We start from the raw sequence: 20,121 nt of genomic DNA, 5'->3' as shown, positions 1-20,121 counted from the left end.
TATTCTGACTTTCCTTTCTTCTCTTTCCCGCTATTCAAAAAGCAATTTGTGGAAAAAAAAAAAACTTTATTTGCACAAAAATAGGGACAATTTACAACTTCCAGTGTGTCAGACCCCTGTTCACCTTTTTCAGCAGACAATACATAAATACAAAAAATACAAATAGAGGGAACACACTAAAATAAAAAATCCCCTGCATATTACCACTTCACTATTCAATGATCATCTTTGTGTTCTTTCTGAAACACCCTAAGATTTCACAAGATGGTACCAAAGTCTAAATAAGGACGTAAGCACAATTGATTTTTCTCGACTGAGACAAACTTTGTATGTCGGAGACTTAAGTTGTTAGTAGAAACGATGGATAATCATCTAAACTGAGTTTGAAAAAGTTTTGAGATCATGCTTCGTGGTATATGTACAGTTTCAATTATTAATACAATACTGGCAATTATAAACATTCTTAAGGACACACCAATTATCTGCTAAATAAAAGATTACTGGAGTTTGAAGTTGCGCTATATTAATCGACTTAACGGGGAAGGAAATCATTTGAGCACATTTGAACAAATGAACCATCCAGCATCAACAATAACACTAATAAGATATTTACAGTGTTTGGCAATAAGAAGCTTTTAGCTGGGTTGTGAAATTGTGCCTGATTATCATCAGACTGATACAATGGTGCCTTGAGATAAATTTGTTCAATAGAAATGTATGGAAACGCCAATGCAGCTTACCCTGACCACTAGAGGGCAGCATATTTATATAAACATCACAAAGAAGCACTGATATTCATCCTTCCTTGTTGAAAATGAATATGTTGTCTGTCTACATGTGTTGCTGCACCGTTTGTGTTCAGATATTTCAAGGCACCACTGTTTTTTTTAATACATCCAACTTGGATGTAATCATATTTTGCAGTGTCTGAGCTGTGGGTTATAAAAGCTGGTGTGTGTGTGTACAAAGAATACATTGAATATTTTGTAAAGGCACATTGTGTAACTTCACTCGTGTTATATGTCGAAGTCAGCCGTCAAATTTGTTCAGTACGGTTAGCCACTCCACAGTCCCGGTTTCTCGGTGGTCGTGTGTTTAATCCGTGCCAGGTTTGCGCTCCCTACAGGTGCGTGTCCTCCTCTTCGGGGATGTCCTCTTTGAGCATGTTGTCGATGGGGACGATCCAGCCGTCGTTGCTGAACTCGCCGTTGAGGGCCATCTTCTTCTCCTGCATTTCCGGCTGCACCTCCATCACCTCCAGTGTGGGGTTGTCGTGGTAACCGTTCTCCACCGTGTGCAGCTCCTCCGTCAGGTGTTGCTGGTGAGTTTCCAAAGATGTTTTATCAAGTTTTTTTTTTTTTTTTTGCTAGCATACATTAAAAATAAATACCTGGTTTTCATTGTAAGGCTTGCGGTGGTGGGACGCACACACGGCCAGGATGATGATCATAATCAGCAGAGCGCCGCACGAAGCCAAAATGGCAATCAGGGTTTTGTTATCGGTCGGTTTCTTCATGCGGACAACAAAACGTAAACGTTAGCGGCTTATAAATGTGCCGAATCAGCATTCAACCCACCTTTGTTATTTCCTCGTAATACTGAGTCGCCAGGGCTGTTTTCACTGTAAGACAAAAAAAATATTTTATGCCGTTTGGGTTAGGGTTAGGGTTTGATGGAAGCAGGGAGCCGTACCTTTCCCGTTGATCTCCACGCAGTCGAACACGAGTTTGCCTTTATGGTGGCGCCATGTCAAGGTGCAGTTTCCATCCCTCAGGTTGCCCATGAGGCGCTTGCACACTTCCACCAGATCTTTTTCTTCCTCCTTCTAAACAGGCACAATTGGCAAAGTCGGTGAAGAGATACATAGAAGTCGAACCTGTTAGAATTTAAGAACAGAAGATGGACCCCTACCTCTTGTCCATTGTTCAGCGAGTACTAGAAAAAGAAAAAATACATGTCAGCAATTTTTATTTTAAACATGTACGTAACTGTCCCAGCTTACCGAAAACTTCTTTGGATAAGCTCCAGTGATTGTGGTCACTGTGGTTCTTTTGAAGGATGTGCCGCCAGGGGTCGCACTTGTTGTGACCGCGGGGGTCGCGGTTGAGGCCGGGATGGGGGACCCCGTGGTGGTCTGCTCCATCACAGCCAGTTTGGCCGTCCCTGAAGTCTGTTGGAGGCTGGTCGCAGTGGTTCCAGCTAAGTGGATCAAAATAGATGTTTACTGGTGATTGTTAAAATGCATGGAGAAAAAAAAACACCTCACCTGTTATGACGTCCCCTTGAGTTGTCCTCAAGATGGCGGTGGTGCGCAAGGGCAGCTGAATGGTCGCCGCCGTACCATCTGTGGGCACTTTACCCGTCATCGGCGTGACCGTGATGACGTTTAGGGTCGGTGCAGGGGCTTGTGTGGCGCCCGTCGTCGCGACCGTCAGGCTGGCTTTTGCCGTTATAACCGAGGCCAGGGTAGCTTTCCCAACAGTAGGTGGCGCACTGGAGGCGGCAGTAGCAACCTTTGTTTGCGGTTGCATCGGGGCTGCCGTGACCTTGGGAAGGACCGTCGTCGTGACGGGAAGTAAGGGGACCACCGCTGGAATCGTCGGGGCCTGCGTCACCTTAACTGTGACGCCGTTCGGCGGCGCTAAAGTAGATAGTTTTTGAGTAACGGGATCAACTACACCCTGATTTGTAGCTAGGATGGCAATGGTTGGCCCTTTGGTGGGCGAAGTCATCCCTTGTGTGGGCTCATTCTTCGCTACGGTGACTCCGATAGATGCAGCTTCTTCGTCTGCGTGCACGTTGTCACATAAAAGACCTAAAAAAAAAAAAAATCCAGGAAGAACAAACAAACAAAGGAACGTTCAATTATCAAAATATTAATAATATGAACCTTCAACGCCCATAGCTATCCATCTTCATCTGCCGATCTATTTTTAGCGACCAGGCCAGGATGTTGAATACAATCAACTTGGAAACACCACACCTATGCAGACCACTACCTTTTCGTGTGTGTGTTTTGTTGCAGCACAGTGGACAATCCTCGTCTGCTCTACAATGGCGTCTGGCTCCAACCACCCCTGTGGATTGTGACCTCCGCCCATCTATTGTACTCAAAACCACCGTTGACATATTCCAGCACAATTAGCCGAGGCATTTATCGGAGATGATGTCATCACCTTACCAGCAAAGAGGTATGTCATATAGTATTTTTCAGGATGTATTTATAGGTTGTATTTTTCTTGTCCTCCTAACCTCTGACCCTCAGCTGTCACCGCCGCATCTGTTTCTTTTCCCGCCACTATCTCCACCGAGGTTTTTACTAAAACCTCTCGTGTGATACTCACGTTAAAAAGGCTACGTTGTTTTAAAAAGTACAAATCAATTTCCAAATTCACAAATGATTCACTAAAATCCTGCTAACCAGGGAATAACATTTTTATACTGAACCCGGCGCTTGACGGAAGGTCACGGGAGGTCAAAGGGTATTCTCACCCGCTTTGCCCTCCTACTGTTTCATTTGACCTCCCCCCCATTTTTTTTTCAACTGCTACACCTCTTCAAACGCACCCACATTTAAAGTGATTTTTTTTTCAGCCTTAATTATCTTTTCAGACTTTCCAACCTTGCTAAATACGGTGACAAGAGCAGGACTCCGAAAGCGTAAAAATTAGCTAAGTGGTTCAGGAAGACATTCCCTCTCCAAATCGGACACATTTATGAGCGTGTTTGTCTGCCGGCCAGTTAGTAGTTTGCCAAGGACTGCGGCCCTGAACCCCTCACAAAAACAATGAGCTCCAAAAAGAGCCAGTGGGACAAATCTTCCTCATTACTTTGGTGACACCTCGCACAAAGAGCCCCCACGTGCCCCCGTGTGACAATTCCACATCCCTCGTTACACCACGAGAGCTAATTCAACCCGGCCCGCTTTTGTGAGGGGGCACCGGGTGGAAGCCGGATAAGGGAGGGGTCCCGTTAGGAGGTGAGGGGGGGCGGGAGTGTAGTCGGTGGAAATAAAGAGCGAGACGAGTGAAAGGGAGGAGGGCCAGAGGAGAGAACATGAAGAGACGCTGTAAATTTAACTGCCAAATGCAAATGGCCGGCCACACGCATTATCCACACACTCCCCGTCCTTGGAAACCAGAGCGGTATGTGTGTTGACACAAGCTGGGGAGGAAGTTAATGATAAAAGTTCATTATTGCACTCGTCACGGGTCAAACGTGAATCAAGATAGCTTTAAATCCCACCTATAAATTTATCCATCTGATTAACATAGCTAATTTGCTCTGATGGATGTTGCAACCAGGAGTTGCCAGATTTAAAAAAAAACTGAACGAAAACAAGGCGGACACCATGCGGTGCAGAGGAGGTCCAGGTCGGTACCAGTCGCTGGGCTTGATGAATGTCTGACACCTGGGAGAGCATCATGGCATTCAAGAGAAGAATGTGGGCTCGCAGTGTGGAGGTCACGAAATGTCAAACTGCTGTCGGGATATGTATAAATGATGACATCCTGCGTCAGCAATCAAAACTCACCCCGAGATAAAATGCACGTCTCGGTTAATACGCCCTCGTATTGTCCTTATTAGGTCCAAAAGAAAGGGAACCAGTTGAGTGGGGTTACAACTGACCCAGCGTGCCTATAAAGTATTATAACTTCCTTGGCAGAGGTAATAAAAGCAAAACATACACAAGCAAGATGCTCCAACTCGTAAATATTGAAAACGATAAAAGGGAAGTACTGGTAGCACATATGCAATTAAGTTCTTGTAACTGTCTTATGGTAGTAATTTTTTTTTTTTTTTTTAATTCCAGGCCCACATGAAAAGATTCTTCTTCCATCTCCTGCTACCACACCCTCCTTGGGAACCAGGATGTTGATCGAAAGTATTTTAACCCCCCCACCTCCACCTATTGTTCTCACTTCTCTCCCATGCTTACTGGCCAGCAAAGACACCGAAGCAATGTGCCAAAGCAGGCAGCGTCTCCCCCCCCCCCCACCCTCGCTCCCCCCTTCGGCACCCTGGTGTCCTGGAGCGTCTGTTATCTTGTAGGAAATGGACTGGTCACAACCCAGAGAGGACAGACGGTCTGCGTGATGTTAGGAAGTCCTGGTGAGGACTGATAACCAATGATGAGACCTCTTCCTGTCGGCCAACATCCAGCCGTTTGATGCAAGTATTTTTTGGGAGGTAAGTCGTAGGTTGCTTTGACACTAAATGTGAGCATATGATAGCGTCAGGTCAAAGTGACAAAATAAAAACGCCAAAACTCACCTAACTACTTTGGAAGTGACCTTTTGACTCCTGGCGGACTCAAAAATAATTTGCCATGCCTGCTACATATTACAACTTCATTGGTGATGCGAATAATCCAAAATAATGCAAGTCATAAGCCCTGATAAGAAACATTTGTATTTTTTTTTTAATTAATTGTATTTGATAAACCAGAGTATATACAATCATTGTAATATAAGTTTTTATTATTCTTTTATTTTTTTAATTATCATATTTTTTTATTTTATAAGTTTAATTTTATAAGATATCATTTTATTCATAATTTTTATTCATAATTTATTTTTTTAAATTATTATATAATTTTTTTAGTAAGTTTAATTTATAAGGTATAATTTTATTCATTTTATAAATTTAGGTATGATATTTTGAATCTTGTTTTTCCATTCCCGGCTTAGGAGTTAGAGTATGAACCCCCCAATTAAAAACAAACAAAAAAAAACAAGCGTGTTACAAATACACACACAGCCATGCATGTTCACACACTTCTTTCTATTTTTAGCCGTTTGTATTGTGCTGACGGGTTTTCTATCAAGGGGAGAGCTGTGTCACACACGTTGCTTTTCCCAGGGCGGAAAAATAAAAGCTTGCATTTGAATTCTCGTAATGCAATGGCTGAGGCAGGTGCATAATTGAAGAAAATCTCTTTACTTGCCGCCAGGGACGGAGGTCATGGGTCCACTTCATTATTCAAGATGTGTGTGTGTGGTGAGAAGCCCTTCACTTGGGGCGGGGGGGTAGTTGTGGGGGCAGATGTTTCAGCTCTTAGTCCTACTTTCAGATATGATTACAACGACCTTGGTACTGATTGCATAGCGCCAACATGAAGACGGATAAAAAGGCTGGTTCTTTTTTTTTTAACCCCTTCATTTCATTTTTATATTCAATACATTTGAAATAATATTTTTAATTTTTTAAATTAAATGTAGCAAATTAATTGTGATGTAATTGATCATTTTATAATGAGTTATTTTTGAAAAAATGTAGATTAATTGTATTGTTAATGTCTGTTTTAATGTAGACAAATACATGCAACTGTAATAATTCAACATAAATTACCTATTTCAATAATTTAATGTTAATGTAATTTAAATGAATAGAATTTTGATAAATTTACATATATTTTAGTACTTTTTTTTTATTTAAACTTTGAAAAATCAAAACAAGCGCTGATGATGCTTTATGAGCAAAGTTAAAAGAAATGCTAGTATTCAAGCTAACTTTTTAAATTGGTGACCCCAAAATGACTCCGTGAGCATCCCACGTGAGCACACCTGTTGCTTCTTTTACGCTTCCGATTTCTTATTCTTTTTTTTCCCACCGACGCGAAGAGTAAAAACTCGTGTACTCACTAAATGATAGCAGCAAACACGTGATCCTCATGGTGGCTGCCATCCTATTTTTGCGTTCTTCTCCTTCTCCCAGATGTCGCTATCATTCATGCAGCGGATGAGTTTTCAAGTTTTGCTAAAACTGGAGCCTTCACGCCTTTCTCCTCCAATTGGAAGTAAATGATCTCGCCGTGAGGGCCTTTTGTGTTTTCTTCCTTAAAAGCTAAAGCCAAGAATGCTTTTGTGCATGCTTGCGTCCCGGCCCCTCTTTGCAGGGATGGAGATTTTGGAGGAGGGGGGGGGGGGTGAGTTTTTCTGCCGTCTCCTTGGCTGCGCTTGCTCCCTCCCTCTCCCTTTCGATCCTGGCTGGTATTGTGCTCAACGCGGCCCTCGCTCTTCCACTAAAGCGTTGCTCATTGCCATCCCCGAAGCATGCCTGCCTCCCTTATCAAGAGCGCGGGCGGGCCAATCCCGGCACGGCGTTTTAAATAACAAAGGAAATGGGGAGACAATGAGGCCCTCCGCTCCCAAAATGGTGCGTGACATCAAGGACGAGGGGTGAAGTCTCATCAGAGCCCCGACCGAGCGTTTGATCGTAGGGGAAAGTCAGCATTCTGTCAAATCGTGACATTTGGGGACAAACACAAAAATGTATCATCAGCGTACAAAATTGAAAAAACTCTAAAACTGGAACTCAATAATGTAAAATAGCACAAAACATGACAGCAAATAACATAAAGTAATGAAAAGTAACTTTCGAATGCTAAAATAAATTAGCTATGTTTGTCCCTCAAACAATGTTAACTTAGTCTCAAAATGTAATGACACTCCACAACTGTAGGGGGAGCCATAAGATAAACACACTAAAACAAAATATACATATAAACAAGTCTAGCCTTCAAAATTGAAACTTAATTCAGCACATTTTAGTATCAAATTTACCATAGCTTTCCGCCAGTATGTTAAAACCTGCGAAATGTCACGTAAAAGGACCAAACTGAAACATCAATGGCCAAATTCTGAATTCTTCTCAAATTGTTCAAACGTCATACTTTGAAGCTTTTTTTTCTTCACTTTCCTGCCGGCCATTATTAAATAACCGATGCAGTGGCAGGAAACGGCCAGGAAAACTTCCACACCCCTGATCTTATCCAAACTACTTCTTTCCCTAGACGTCAACACGCACATGAAACAACATGGAGAAAAAACTCTCATATCCACTCTTCACCAATTTCAAAGGTATGTAAATCGCAATTGCTTTCCTTTTAAAACGAAAAACACTCCCCCCCTAACCCAAGAATTTGAATCCTGATGGATGCTCAACATAAATTGAAACCAAAAAAAAGCAATGTTAAATTACGATCGGGATTACCCGGCTACCACCCAGCGATTGGTACCGTTTCACAAACACTGATAGAGGCGCTGATGAGCACCAGACGTTTCTTGAAGTAAGGGGGGCTAGATATAGAGGAGTCCACGGTGGGGTGATGCGTTTCCACCACATTCTTAAAATGCTCATGTCATTGTGGAGGCTAATGAAGGATGGATTTGGGGGGGGGGTACAGTGCCCCCCCTCCCTCTCTCAGTTTGCTAGACTGCAGGACAGAAAAGTTGGACGGGATGGAGCGGCTGAGCTCACAAGTGAGGAATTCAAACGCCGGACATGGGAGGGCAGGGCCCGATGCCACTAGTTTGTGTGTGTATAAACACGGCACGCATACAAATCCGCGCCGATTACTCACCACTGACGCCCAAAGGATGACATTTTGTTTTTCGGTATCCCCCAAATCACTGTTTATTATCCCACCAAGGCGATTGATTGATTGATAAAAGAAGGTGCCAGACATTTTAGCTTTGCGTGCGTTGCATCTTTGGAAAATACTTCCGACACAAAGCTCACTCTCTCCGGAAATGATGTGACACATCCTTCCCTCGCTCCCTTCCGTCGTTTGTCATCCCGTCACTCAAACACTGACGGCTGCTTCCATTCTTCCCCGACATGCCGAATTGTTGCTTTTGCGTTAAAATTTCCCCCAGGCAGGCAGTCCAGACTGGAGTGGCCCCTTTTTTGTCCCCATACATCCCGAGTACCTCTTTAATCCTCGAGGAACAATCGGGTCAGTCTAAGCACGCACGACACTTGACTTTCAAAATGGACATGCTAACACTAGCTAAAAGAACTAAATGGCTAACTTGAGTTCTTGTAGGTTAAAGGTGAGGAGTTGTTTTCGAGGTAGTTTGGAAAGGACGTATGATGTTTTGCTCTTCAAGGAGAATCACAAATATTTAATCGGTAAACAGTTGTCAGACATGCTACGGCCTGCGGCGTGGGAGGACGCACCGTTAATGATTGGATGCAGAACACGCCACACCTTGTTATCTGGTACCAAGCGGAGCGGCATCTGGAGTATTAAGGAGTGTGCACGTGTGTTGAGGGGAGGGAGTGGAAAAAAATTGTGTCAGGGAGTTCTGGGTTGAAGCAGATGGCGCTTCCCTCCACTCTGACTGAGGTCACGCATCAGTAGATGGGGTCAAAGGTGAACGTGAGGATGGAGGTGTGTACGCCTTCCCCAGATAGAAAAGAATGACGGAGTGATACTTCTATCTTCGGCCGATAGGATTCACAGAGAGCGGACTTATCTGCTGGCGCTATCGCGGCAAACTGTTGGCGAGATCCACAGCAGACGTTGAGTAGTTTTTGGGACGGCTCACAGTTAGATTTTATGTTTGGAAATGTTGTCAAAATAGTTACTTTTTTGGAAATAAATAAATAAAAGGCAGAAATTAAAGGTACTGGACATAGACTCTTGTGGTACACCAAATAATCACTTAATTAAATGTTCAAACTGGGCATGTATTTTTTTTTTCTTTTTAATCCAGTAAAATAAATTTACGTACAATTTAGTTGTATATACCTTTGAGATTAAATATATTTGCATTCAGTGGTTTAAAAATGCTTCTTTTCAAACTGTTTTTTTTTTTAATTAGAAAAAAAAGTGCATTGATAGACTCTAACTCGGTGTTCAAAATTAACCTGTACCATTGAATCGCGTGTTAACTAGTAGTCAGTATGCACATCCCAACGATTTTTGATTAACCCGAAAATAAAGTTGAACTAAGGTTAGCCTGACTGTAACATTGTTAATGGACAACTATATTATTCTGCGCGGGCGATGTGACGGGACTTGTTGACGCAAAACAGATTTGCCGTGATTTCCAAATCTTTGGTGGTTCGGTTTGTTTACGTCTGCCCGCATGGATGAACGTGGCAACAACTTGACCTCGGCCACGTGTTTATTTATAGCCTGACGTAAATAAAACAAGGAGATGGGATGGGAGGGGTTGCAAGCGGAGAGATGGACTGATGTGTTTGAAAAGTAGGAACAGGAAATGAAGTTCTGGATGTGCACGGACGTTCTGGTTCTGCCCGGCCGACAACGGTGCCGTTTCTTCCTCGAATGGGTGCGGCTCAGGAAGCTGCAAATAGAGAAAAACGTTGGAAGGGCAGTTCCTGCGGTTCTATAGGAGGAAGTGCGGTTGCAGCCCAGGGGCACAGATTAAGGACCACCAAGAGCAGTTCTAACAAATATTTAAGTTCCTTCAATCCAGTTGCGTACAATGTTAATTTGTCATCCATCTGCATGTGTTGTATAATATTCAACCAGTTTGGACACTGGTGGCAATTAAAAGAAAAGTTTCAACAAGGCATTGAACAAATATTGGAATTTAGAAAGGAGATGTTAATGAGTCAGGGAAGGTGTGGTTATATGTCAAAAATAAAACGAGTCAGCCAGGAGTCAGTCATTCGTCTCCCATCCATTGATTTGCTCCAATGCATTGCGTTTCTGTCTGTGTTCGGGGTGACTGGTTTAGGGTGCCCATCGGGATCCCCTCACCCTCCATCCGGTCAATCGGCTCTACGGCCCTGCAACGCCATCGCCGGGCGAAAAATCTGGAACACGATGAGTCGGAGTTTGTCGTGCGGCGGTGTCGAGGCGGCGAGCTACTGGACCATGATGACTCCGCGGCGGCCGTCCTAGACCACAACGACTTTATTCAATTAAGTCAGTGTCTTAAACTCGTATTGAAATGAGAGCTGACCTTCTGGTGCTAAAATGAAAGTATTTTGTCTTTTCGAAGTATTGGCGGATGAAGATGACGAGCTTGGTTTCTCTCCACTGGCCACCTCTGTGTATCCTTTCAATGCCTTTTAAAGATCTACTTTAAAGTTCTACTTCTTTGACTTGCTTTGAAATAGGCAAGACTATCAGGAGCCCACAGAGGTTTGTTCTCGTGTCTTTTTATTTATACAAATTTAATAAATCTGATTTTTTTTTTTATATGGGTCTTGGTAGTTCCTCTCTCTGGATGGCAACAGTCTGACTACAGCAGATCTGGTGGCTTTAGGTCAAGGCTTGTTCAAAGTAAAGGTGAGTTTTATTCATTTATTATTATTTACTTTTCACCAAGACTTTTAGTTTCTCTAAAATCATTGTATATTTTTATTTAGATTATATTTATCTTTATTTTCCATTTTAATTTTTATTCCATCTCCTCAGTTAACCCCGGAAGCAGTGAACAGGGTCATCAAATGCAGAGCAGTGATTGATGGCTTTATAAAAGAAGGAAAAGGTATTTTGTACAGTATTAAGAGAATTTAAAAAAAATTGAAATACTCACAGTGCTTATTATATTTGCAGTTGTGTATGGAGTCAACACAGGCTTTGGTAAATTTGCTCACACGCTCATACCGAATGATCAACTTGTGTAAGTTAAACATCCACGAGCAAGAACTTATTGAATCAAGTATTGTTCCTGAGGATGTTCCATTTTTTTTCCTTTTGTTTGTTTGCAGGATGTTGCAAGAGAATCTTATTCGCTCCCACAGTGCTGGTAGAGTTTGACGCACTAAAGTATTCCTCCAACGAGCGAGCGAGCTCACTTGCGTTTATGTGAGAAGGTGTGGGTTCCCCGTTGAGCGTGGAGAGAACACGGATGCTCCTGGTGCAGAGGATCAATGTCCTGGCTAAAGGCTACAGCGGCATCTCCATGGAAACACTTGATGACATCATCAAGGCTTTCAATGGTATGGTCTTGCCAGAACATGATGCTGAAGTTGGCAAATCAATTCTTTTGCGTGTCCCAGCATCCTGCCTGTCCTGGGTACCGGAGAAAGGCACGCTGGGGGCGAGCGGCGACCTGGCCCCCCTGGCCCACCTGGCGCTGGGTTTGATGGGGGAGGGCAGAATGTGGTCGCCACAAAGCGGCTGGGCCCAGGCCAAGGCGGTGAGTTGGGCTCTCCTCAAGTAAGAACCAGAGTTGGTGGTAAGAACCAAAAAATGTCAGGTCATTCATTTTTGCAGGTACTGGAAGGACATGGTCTCAAACCTCTTGTGCTGAAGCCAAAAGAGGTAAAGGTCCCTTGAGTATTAACGAAGATATTTTAATTTTATTCCCATACAACTTTGACAAATTTATAGTAATTTCAATTTGTGATCTGTGACGTTAGGGCTTAGCTCTGATCAACGGCACTCAGATGATCTCATCTCTGGGAGCGGAGGCTGTGGAGAGGGCGTTGGCCATCGCCAGACAAGCTGATGTCGTCGCCGCTTTAACTTTAGAGGCCCTGAGAGGAAGCGTGCGACCTTTCCATCCTGGTCGGACTGGGATAAAGTGCAACACGCACCAGACACATCATCAAACTAATTATTATTCTCATCGCCTTTATGGTTTGCTGTGTTGTAGCCATACATGCGGTGAAACCACATCCTGGACAGAAGGAAGTGGCCGAGAGGCTGTGCGCTCTTTTGGACTCCCCCGTTTTCCCCTCGCAGATTTCAGGTGGATTGCTGTGATTAAATATTTTAATTGTTGTGTCGTAAATAAATGCTGATTGAGTTTATGATCTTCCTGAAGAAAGTCACAGATCCTGCAACCGTGTCCAGGATGCCTACACGCTACGTTGCATCCCACAGGTAACGTCTCATTTGACATTTTTCTTATTTTATTGATTCGCTGTTGGTTTTCTTTGGATCGGCTGAACGCTTTTGCTCGTCGCAGGTTCAAGGAATTGTGAATGACACCATCAAGTTTGTGCAGATGATCATTTCAACAGAGATGAACAGTGCCACTGACAACCCTGTATCCTTCAAGAACATTTTTATAATATATTTTTTTATTGTTATTTATTCTATTATTCAAAAAAATATTATTCTAATATTGTGTATTTCAATTGATATAATATTCTCGTGCGGACCTCTCAACCTGCTTTTCAATCTGTCTAGATGTAATTCACAATATGTCCACGAGGTGGGAGTGTTTTCCCCCTCAATTACGTCAAACTTGCATGGTGGGTCCTCAACTTGACTTCAGCTGGTCTTTGCTGAGATGAATGAGGTCATTTCTGGAGGGAATTTCCACGGAGAGTATCCTGCTAAGGTACGATGATGTCATAGATGATGATCCATCCACTCTGTAATTTTATTTGGGTTGGAAAGGAAAGTGGAAAGGGAGTTGTTGGATACAATGAGGCAGCGCTATTTGTGTTCAGGCACTGGACTACCTGGCCATCGGTGTGCACGAGCTGGCCAATTTAAGCGAGAGGAGGATCGAAAGGCTGATGAACCCGCCTCTCAGCGAGCTGCCGGCCTTTTTGGTCCAAGATGGAGGCTTGAACTCGGGCTTCATGATCGCACACTGTACCGCCGCTGCTTTGGGTTCGTCCCCGTACCGTCTGTTTTCCGTAAACAAAATTAAAGATGTTGTACTCCTTTTGTAGTTTCCGAGTCCAAGGCTCTGTGTCACCCGTCCTCCGTTGACTCCTTATCCACCAGTGCCGCCACGGAAGACCACGTGTCCATGGGCGGCTGGGCTGCCCGCAAAGCTCTCAGAATCGTGGAGCATGTAGAGCAAGGTCATACAATACCCCCCCCCCCCCCTTGCATGCCTTATGTTCATGTATGAAAATGTATTTTCTTCAGTGTTGGCCATCGAGCTGCTGGCTGCCTGTCAGGCTCTGGAGTTCCTACGTCCACTGGAGACCACTGCGCCTCTGGAAAGGGTCTACCGGCTTGTCCGCTCTGTCGTCAGGTGGGGCTCAACAAATTTTCACGTAACTTCTGCTAATGCTAACAAATGTCTTCTCCCCAGTGCTTGGGATAAAGACCGCATCATGAGCCATGATATCGAGGCGGCTCACACACTCCTCAGACAGCAAAAGGCAAGTGTTCCCCGATTATTTAAAAATAATCGTACAGTATCAATTTGTGACTGTTTGCAGGTGTGGGCTGAAATTCAACCATACATGGACAAATACAAAAACATGATGAAAGCATGAGACGCAAGAGGACGAAAATATACAGGTTCAATTTCATTGGGCAGTTTTGTTCTATAAATAAAAAATACTGTTAACTTTACACACATCACAACTGATTGTATTCCAATGAATTGTGAAACACAAGCACATAAACTGGGTGAATTTACAAAAAAAAAATCGCAACAAAGCAGACACGCTATTGCTTGATCACTAATTACGTCACATCAAGATAAACCTTTCGAATGAAAAACACCTTGTCCAGGAAGTTTGGTTAAAAATCCTACACATTTGGTACCACACAACTACACGAATGGACCTTTGTTCGTGTGACGCAAATTAAGCGGGACTAGAAACTACTTTCTACTCAACAGGTGATTTTGTCTGTACATGGAGGGTGCCTAGCGGACGCAAGCACCCAGTCCTTCTCCTTGATGACCTCTTTTCCACCCGCGCCAAGTTCGGACGTTCATCCAGCGAGCGCAGCTCGACTTTTCACGCTGAAGGTGAGGCCTTGTCATGAAAACTGGATCTGCTGTACGGTGGGAATCTGCACGACAGAATATACGCGGGGTCAGAGTTGACTATGGAAAAGCCATGAGGTGTAAAATTCAACCAAGTCAATACAATATCTCCAAAAACATGTCCGTCAAGAGTCTCTGCCCACCTGTTGATATGAGGTGGTGTACACCATGACGTTCTGCTGCTGACCATCCGCTGTTATGATTCCTGCTGGGAGAGGGTTTGCTGCAAAGAGTGGAAAATGACAGAATTTATTTAAAACAATCAGGGTGGCCAAATATAAATATATCGTATTAAAGTCAGCTTACTGAAGCTCTCGTCCGTGAGCTCCTCCCCTAGGCTTTCGCCCACAGACACACCAGGCATGCCTTTCTCCCCTTTCATTGCCTGGTGAATAGAAATATAGCCCATTTATTTTTATCAAGGTCAATAGACTTGAGCGGTAATTATTATTATTTTTTTTAATATGTAATAAGTACATATACAAGCTGTTAAGACCACCACTCATGTCTCACCTCTCGGAACTTCTGCAAGTAGAGCTTGAGTGGCTCCACGTACATGTCGAAGCCCAGCGTGGACATGGCGAACAGGATGTCCTCGCCGTTAATGGTCTTGCGCTTCTCCTGGTGGCAGCGCTCGCTCGCCTCGCTCGTGATGAAGCTGATGAACTCGCTCACGCACTCCTGCACGCATTCCTTAGCGTCCTTCGCAATCTGCAGACGGAGACGGATTGTCGCGTCGGGTTCCGATGCACGTGACCTAAGTAAGCATTGCGGGCCTACGAACGAACCTTTCCAGTTTGCGGGACGGCGTTCTTCATTATTCGAGCCACGTTGGCGATGGGAAGATAAATGTCCTGCTCCCGGTAATTCTCCTTCACGCCACCGTCGTCGTGGTCGTTCATACCTTCATCTGGGTCCTCTAAAAAGAAAAAAAAAATAGGTGTTTAAATGCCGTTATAGCAAGTTGTACCATTACAAGGATTAAACCATCAATTACCATCTGGCTGCAGCACATAGTGAGCGGATGGGATGTACTCCCCAGCCATGCCCAGCTGAGAGGCATCGGTCGTGGCACCGTCTCCATCCATCTGGGGAACAGACACGGATCTGTTTATTAGTAGATGCACCTATTTAGTGTTATTCTGGCTATGCAAAAAAAAAAGATAAACAATATGCCAGTTGTCACACTATCTTGCTATATTTTTATTCTGCAAACTTATTTCCAGTGCTGCTGTACTAAATGAAGTGATTGAAGTCAATATTTAGCAATAATTGGTTCACTTTACAAATGCTACAGTTATTTATGGGGGGAAAAATTTGTAATTCGGATGTACCCGCCTAAAATTACGCATTCAAATGTCAACGAACCGCACCCTTCGCCTAAGAAATATCGCCCTATTAGTTAAGTATTTGTCGTGCAATTCTTAATATATTGCATTTGCTTTGCAATCCGAAAAATTAGCCCACCAAAAAATGACCATTAAAAAAACATGTATAGCTATGGTATGCTAACTAGCAGCTAGTGAGCTAGCTTGCGATAACCCCAAAACCCAGTATCTTGCGGAATTTGCCTGATTAAAAATAAGTTGTTGTTATGCACTATTATAAAAGAAGCAAGCAATTCGGCTTTCTGTTACCTTCGATGGCTAAATCGGTGTTCACGCATACGGCGTCCATTGCATAAATGGACATTTTACATCCACGGTACGGAAAGCGTCGGCCCTGTTTCTTTGTCGGAGGGGAACGTGGCTGCGGCCCGAATCGTATTAACCGACAATTATAAAGTTTCGCTAGGGTGATAACTTCCTGACGAACGGACGACAAATAAAAAAATGAGCCGGACGACGGACATTTCCATTCGAGCTAACGAGGAATCGGTTAGCAATCATTGGCCGGAGCCAGACACAGACCTGCAATGAAGCCCTGGTTGGTTACCTTCCTGAGACGGCTGTTTGGTTGGACAGAAAATGGCTGCGAAAGGACCAGTCCCAGCGCGGAGCCACAGCTGCGTTACCGGCTCTGACCAGTAGGGCGCTGCGGTGCGTTCAAGAACCAGTCGCAGATCCGTTCCTTACAAATTCGCTTTAATTATGGACAAATCACCACCACCGAAGGGGTTATATTAAAACACAATAGGCTCAAACCTATTAGTAATAATTCGATAATTAGGAATTTATTGTGTTTATATTGCTTTTTGATTTTAGCAGCGCGTTCGTTTTAAATTCTACATAATATACGTTGAGTGTTCGAACGCACCTCCCCACAGGTGTTTTCACCCTCCCACTTTAGCTGTTTGAACAGTAGCAGGCGGTTTATCGTCCCCATGAACAAATTCTCTCCTCTAAGGTATTTTATGTCCTTTTACCTTGTGTAATTTATATTTGTCTGCCTATCCTTGATTCAGACTCTTAAAAAAACTCGGTGAGAAGTTTCAAAAAGCTAACTTAATTAATATCTGGACGTGTGTACGTGGTAACCAACAGGCATCGAATTTAAAAAAAAAAAAAAAAAAGGAAAATGGCGTCGAATTTTAATAATTTGATAACTACCGTCGTTATTGTGCAACAGTTTTGTTTTCGTGTTCAACGCGTCTGCACTTTACTCTTTTACCACAAGACGGCACCATAGCAAAGCATTTAAACGTGTCAGGGTTGTAAAATCTTAAAATCTTAATTTTCAAATTCTAAACACGCTATCTAATACATAGACAAATGTTTTTGTACATTTACAATAAATATACATTCATTTGATTATTTTTGCAATCTACAATGTGTTGTTTTTTTATCCCACAGGACATGTGGCATATAAAAGAAGAAGGGGGAAAACACCCAAGTAAGTATCATGTCAGAAAATTTGAGTGAGATTAGCCCAGATAAATTATATTCCCTGGATTTATACCCTAGTGTTGCTTCACCTGACCCTGAGATGTGGGGACTAACAGAGCAGATAACCGATTCCACCACCCATGTCGTAAATCTTAACGTACAGATCCATCATGGCGCAACAACACCTTGGCCTTTCCAAATTGACTTTTCCATCTTGCTTGACAGCGACGACGTGTCCCCTGAACCACCTTGCAACTTTGTACAACCTGAACTTATTGACGGGTAACCTGGATGGACAATATGTGGACTCCAAATCACCATCAGCATTTTCCCCACAAATAATGGTCGAGGTAAGTCACTTCTGACTATTACTGTGCTGTAGAAATGAACTATACTATTGAGTTAATTGGAAAACCACCGCGACTAATTGTAAATTTAATTGTGACACCAAGGTAAGATAAAATAGAGATGTGTCGAGAAAAAAAATATGAACTGAAATGTAGGATTTCTTCTCGAGCAAGAAAAATGTGTGTAAAAAGCCATTACAGTATTATTCAAATTGTGATAATGTGTTTCATTTAATGTTACATACTATGCACACACTCATTTAGTTTTAATTTGATGTACTGTATTCTTGTGTTATTTTTGTGCGTATATTCTATTTGAATACTTGTCAAGCAACATAATTAGAGAATTTAATGTTTTATATCCATATGTGCATAATGATTGTCATGACAGTAATTACTACCCTTAGTGTCATGGGGGTCATAAATCCTCAATCCCTGCAACTAAAGATTGCTCCCGTATTCATATCGCGCTCTGTCTGAGGTCCTTCGGGTTGTCAGTCCTTGAGGAAGCGTGGCTAACTTCGAGGTCAATGTCAGGGCGGGGGATTCAAATGAGTTTCCCAGTCTGGGTGCTGAATTATTCAAGATTTATTAAAGAAAAAAGTCATTCAAAAGAACCTGTGTGGCTGCTAATTCCACGTTACATTGAAGGGTCAGGACCTCGTTGGAAAATGTAATTAATAAGGCATTCAGCGAGGGTTCAAACAAAGGTCGCCGAATCTTTTATCGAGTGACTCCAAACGGTATCAAAGGCAACTTCAATTCGGACGATTTTAATGCAGGTTAAGACTTTTTGCTCCCCTTGCGCGCACCCCATTGACCCAAGGTGAACAAGCTGCATTGGAAAGTGCTGAGGTTGGCCCCATCAATCACGGTTGCCGTGGTAACCGGTAATGGCTGCCGTGACTCGTGCTGCTAACTGATGACCTTGACCGTCTACTAGTGTCTTCACGTGACAAACAGCCACGCGGGGGGACTGAGCTGCCAGTGCTAATATCCATCATGTGTTTTTCTTCTTTAACCTTCACCAAGGAGAACCTCCTTCTCCAACCTTTTGTTGGTTAGCTAACTAGATTAATTGGTAAATCCATAAATTAACATGCAAATGGGGTAAGCCCTCGAGATAGTCTCACATCCTCATTCGTAATTTCGTCCATTCACAGAGTATTTATTGTGTTTACTTGCTCATTCTTTCCGTTTGTTAGCAATTAAGTGAGCAAGCCGGAAAAAAAACCCACTTAAATTAGACATTTAAAAGGAAATATGGTCGTTTTCAGCACATCACAAGCCCCCGGGATGAACTTAATTCCAACTAAACGGGACTCTAAATCGATATCCGTACATGCTCTTCCTCGAATAGTCCGCCGTCTGTTCTTAACCAAGCCCTTAGGCCAGCATTCCTTAGGTGCTGTTTGCTTTTCCACTTGTGTCCTATTTCCGTTCTCCCCTCAAGCGTGTATGTTTCTTAAAGGAGTGTCCGTGAATGTTTTCCCGTCGCCACCTCAGCTACGCTCCCACGTGTACATCGGCAGGCCGCACGCACAAGGCCTTCGTTTTAATTCCGCCAGAGTGACACTGAACTTCCCCCCCCCGTCCGTTTTGAGTCTTTGCTGCGGTGTTTATCGATGTCATGTGCGGGACAACCTGCGGTATTTCCCATGACGACGTTGGCTTGTGTACATAAGTGATTGCAACACATGTCCTGATTTTTGCATGGGAAGGTTAATGTGATTAAAACATAGACACGCCACTGTACTTAAAAATGCTGCATAGAGATACTATTCATCACCGCCTTGGGAACTTTGTCACCACTGGGTGGCACTGTAGCTGTGTGCGCCAGTGGAAATCGAGTTGAAGCAGAAGGTGTTTGGACATGTAGTAGAAGGGGAAAATGGAGAAAATTGTGTGTGGGTTGTCATTGTCTGCTGCCTCTTGCTATTTCTGTCACTAGTGGTTATACTACCACAATAAGTGGCAATGCCAGATGGTATTAAAAAAAAATCGTGGCCTGAATTGAAATAACTTGCATTGTGTTTGCGTCTGATTAAAAAAACTTGATTATTGTGTTTGCAGCTTGGAGTGTCGGAGTTATGTACTGCATCTTAATGAGAGACCTGAGTCTTATCTTTTGTGATCAAGTGTACTTTTTAGGAACTTATACTTTATTTGCTATTTTGGGTTTGGCACTGTGCTATGTTGAAGTGAGGGGAGGAGCTTCATTTGGTTAATCTTTACCTTGTTTAATAAGGGGAAAATGACTTCTTTTATAGACGCAATTACAAACCTTCCTGAATGTGCAAATTTTTGCTATAAAACTACGACAACTTTGGACCACTTGGATATATTGTAATTCAACTTTTTCTTGATTTGATGACTCTATTTAGTTGCAGGACAGGTATTAGTCATCATATCAATTACGGGTCTCTTCCATTTAGAAAGGCAATTTAGGGGAGCCAATCGAAAAATATCTCCGTCCCCAAAATCAAAACT

The 20,121-nt window shown here is 43.1% G+C and overlaps 3 protein-coding genes across 10 annotated transcripts; 1 reads left to right on the top strand and 2 right to left on the bottom strand.

Annotated features, from left to right (window-relative positions):
* Positions 1-45: 45 nt before the first annotated feature.
* podxl (podocalyxin-like) lies at positions 46-7,059 on the bottom strand. Its single transcript, XM_088367039.1, has 8 exons — positions 6,645-7,059; positions 2,267-2,815; positions 2,003-2,199; positions 1,912-1,935; positions 1,693-1,825; positions 1,578-1,621; positions 1,391-1,510; positions 46-1,318 (listed from the first exon to the last, which is right to left on the bottom strand). Exons 1-8 carry the CDS (start codon positions 6,685-6,687, stop codon positions 1,121-1,123), a joined length of 1,308 nt encoding a protein of 435 aa, XP_088223165.1. The 5' UTR covers positions 6,688-7,059; the 3' UTR covers positions 46-1,120.
* LOC148379240 (histidine ammonia-lyase-like) lies at positions 1,105-19,622 on the top strand. Of its 7 annotated transcripts, XR_015855422.1 has the most exons (28): positions 1,106-1,321; positions 3,026-3,191; positions 4,814-5,190; positions 7,796-7,862; positions 10,497-10,687; positions 10,764-10,815; positions 10,882-10,906; positions 10,979-11,053; positions 11,183-11,255; positions 11,324-11,390; positions 11,479-11,516; positions 11,584-11,709; positions 11,770-11,909; positions 11,987-12,034; positions 12,133-12,280; positions 12,369-12,464; positions 12,540-12,598; positions 12,684-12,764; positions 12,996-13,061; positions 13,174-13,339; positions 13,402-13,536; positions 13,604-13,712; positions 13,773-13,842; positions 13,903-13,984; positions 14,310-14,441; positions 17,252-17,291; positions 17,510-17,634; positions 19,103-19,622. XR_015855422.1 is itself a non-coding variant. In XM_088367027.1 (26 exons), the coding sequence occupies exons 5-25, from the start codon at positions 7,810-7,812 to the stop codon at positions 13,957-13,959; spliced, it is 1,875 nt and encodes a 624-aa protein (XP_088223153.1). In that variant the 5' UTR covers positions 1,106-1,321; positions 3,026-3,191; positions 4,814-4,885; positions 5,053-5,190; positions 7,796-7,809; the 3' UTR covers positions 13,960-13,984; positions 14,310-14,578. The 7 variants fall into 7 exon arrangements, 5 of the variants coding, with proteins under 5 accessions (XP_088223153.1, XP_088223152.1, XP_088223154.1 ...); XM_088367027.1 differs by lacking the exons at positions 17,252-17,291; positions 17,510-17,634; positions 19,103-19,622 and having other exon boundaries at positions 4,814-4,885; positions 5,053-5,190; positions 14,310-14,578; XM_088367026.1 differs by lacking the exons at positions 17,252-17,291; positions 17,510-17,634; positions 19,103-19,622 and adding an exon at positions 4,588-4,668 and having other exon boundaries at positions 14,310-14,578.
* LOC148379241 (nuclear transcription factor Y subunit beta-like) lies at positions 13,980-16,518 on the bottom strand. Of its 2 annotated transcripts, none has more exons than XM_088367045.1 (7): positions 16,370-16,518; positions 15,457-15,547; positions 15,248-15,378; positions 14,973-15,170; positions 14,766-14,844; positions 14,603-14,682; positions 13,980-14,485 (listed from the first exon to the last, which is right to left on the bottom strand). In XM_088367045.1, exons 2-7 carry the CDS (start codon positions 15,545-15,547, stop codon positions 14,453-14,455), a joined length of 612 nt encoding a protein of 203 aa, XP_088223171.1. In that variant the 5' UTR covers positions 16,370-16,518; the 3' UTR covers positions 13,980-14,452. The 2 variants fall into 2 exon arrangements, with proteins under 2 accessions (XP_088223171.1, XP_088223172.1); XM_088367046.1 differs by lacking the exon at positions 16,370-16,518 and adding an exon at positions 16,097-16,349.
* Positions 19,623-20,121: the final 499 nt, after the last annotated feature.

The sequence above is a fragment of the Syngnathus floridae genome, chromosome 22 (assembly GCF_059516105.1).
Source record: "Syngnathus floridae isolate MCC-2025c chromosome 22, RoL_Sflo_1.0, whole genome shotgun sequence".
NCBI classification, from domain to species: domain Eukaryota; kingdom Metazoa; phylum Chordata; class Actinopteri; order Syngnathiformes; family Syngnathidae; genus Syngnathus; species Syngnathus floridae.
The sequence above is the reverse complement of the archived record's forward strand: the minus strand, read 5'-3'. Positions and strand labels throughout refer to the sequence as shown.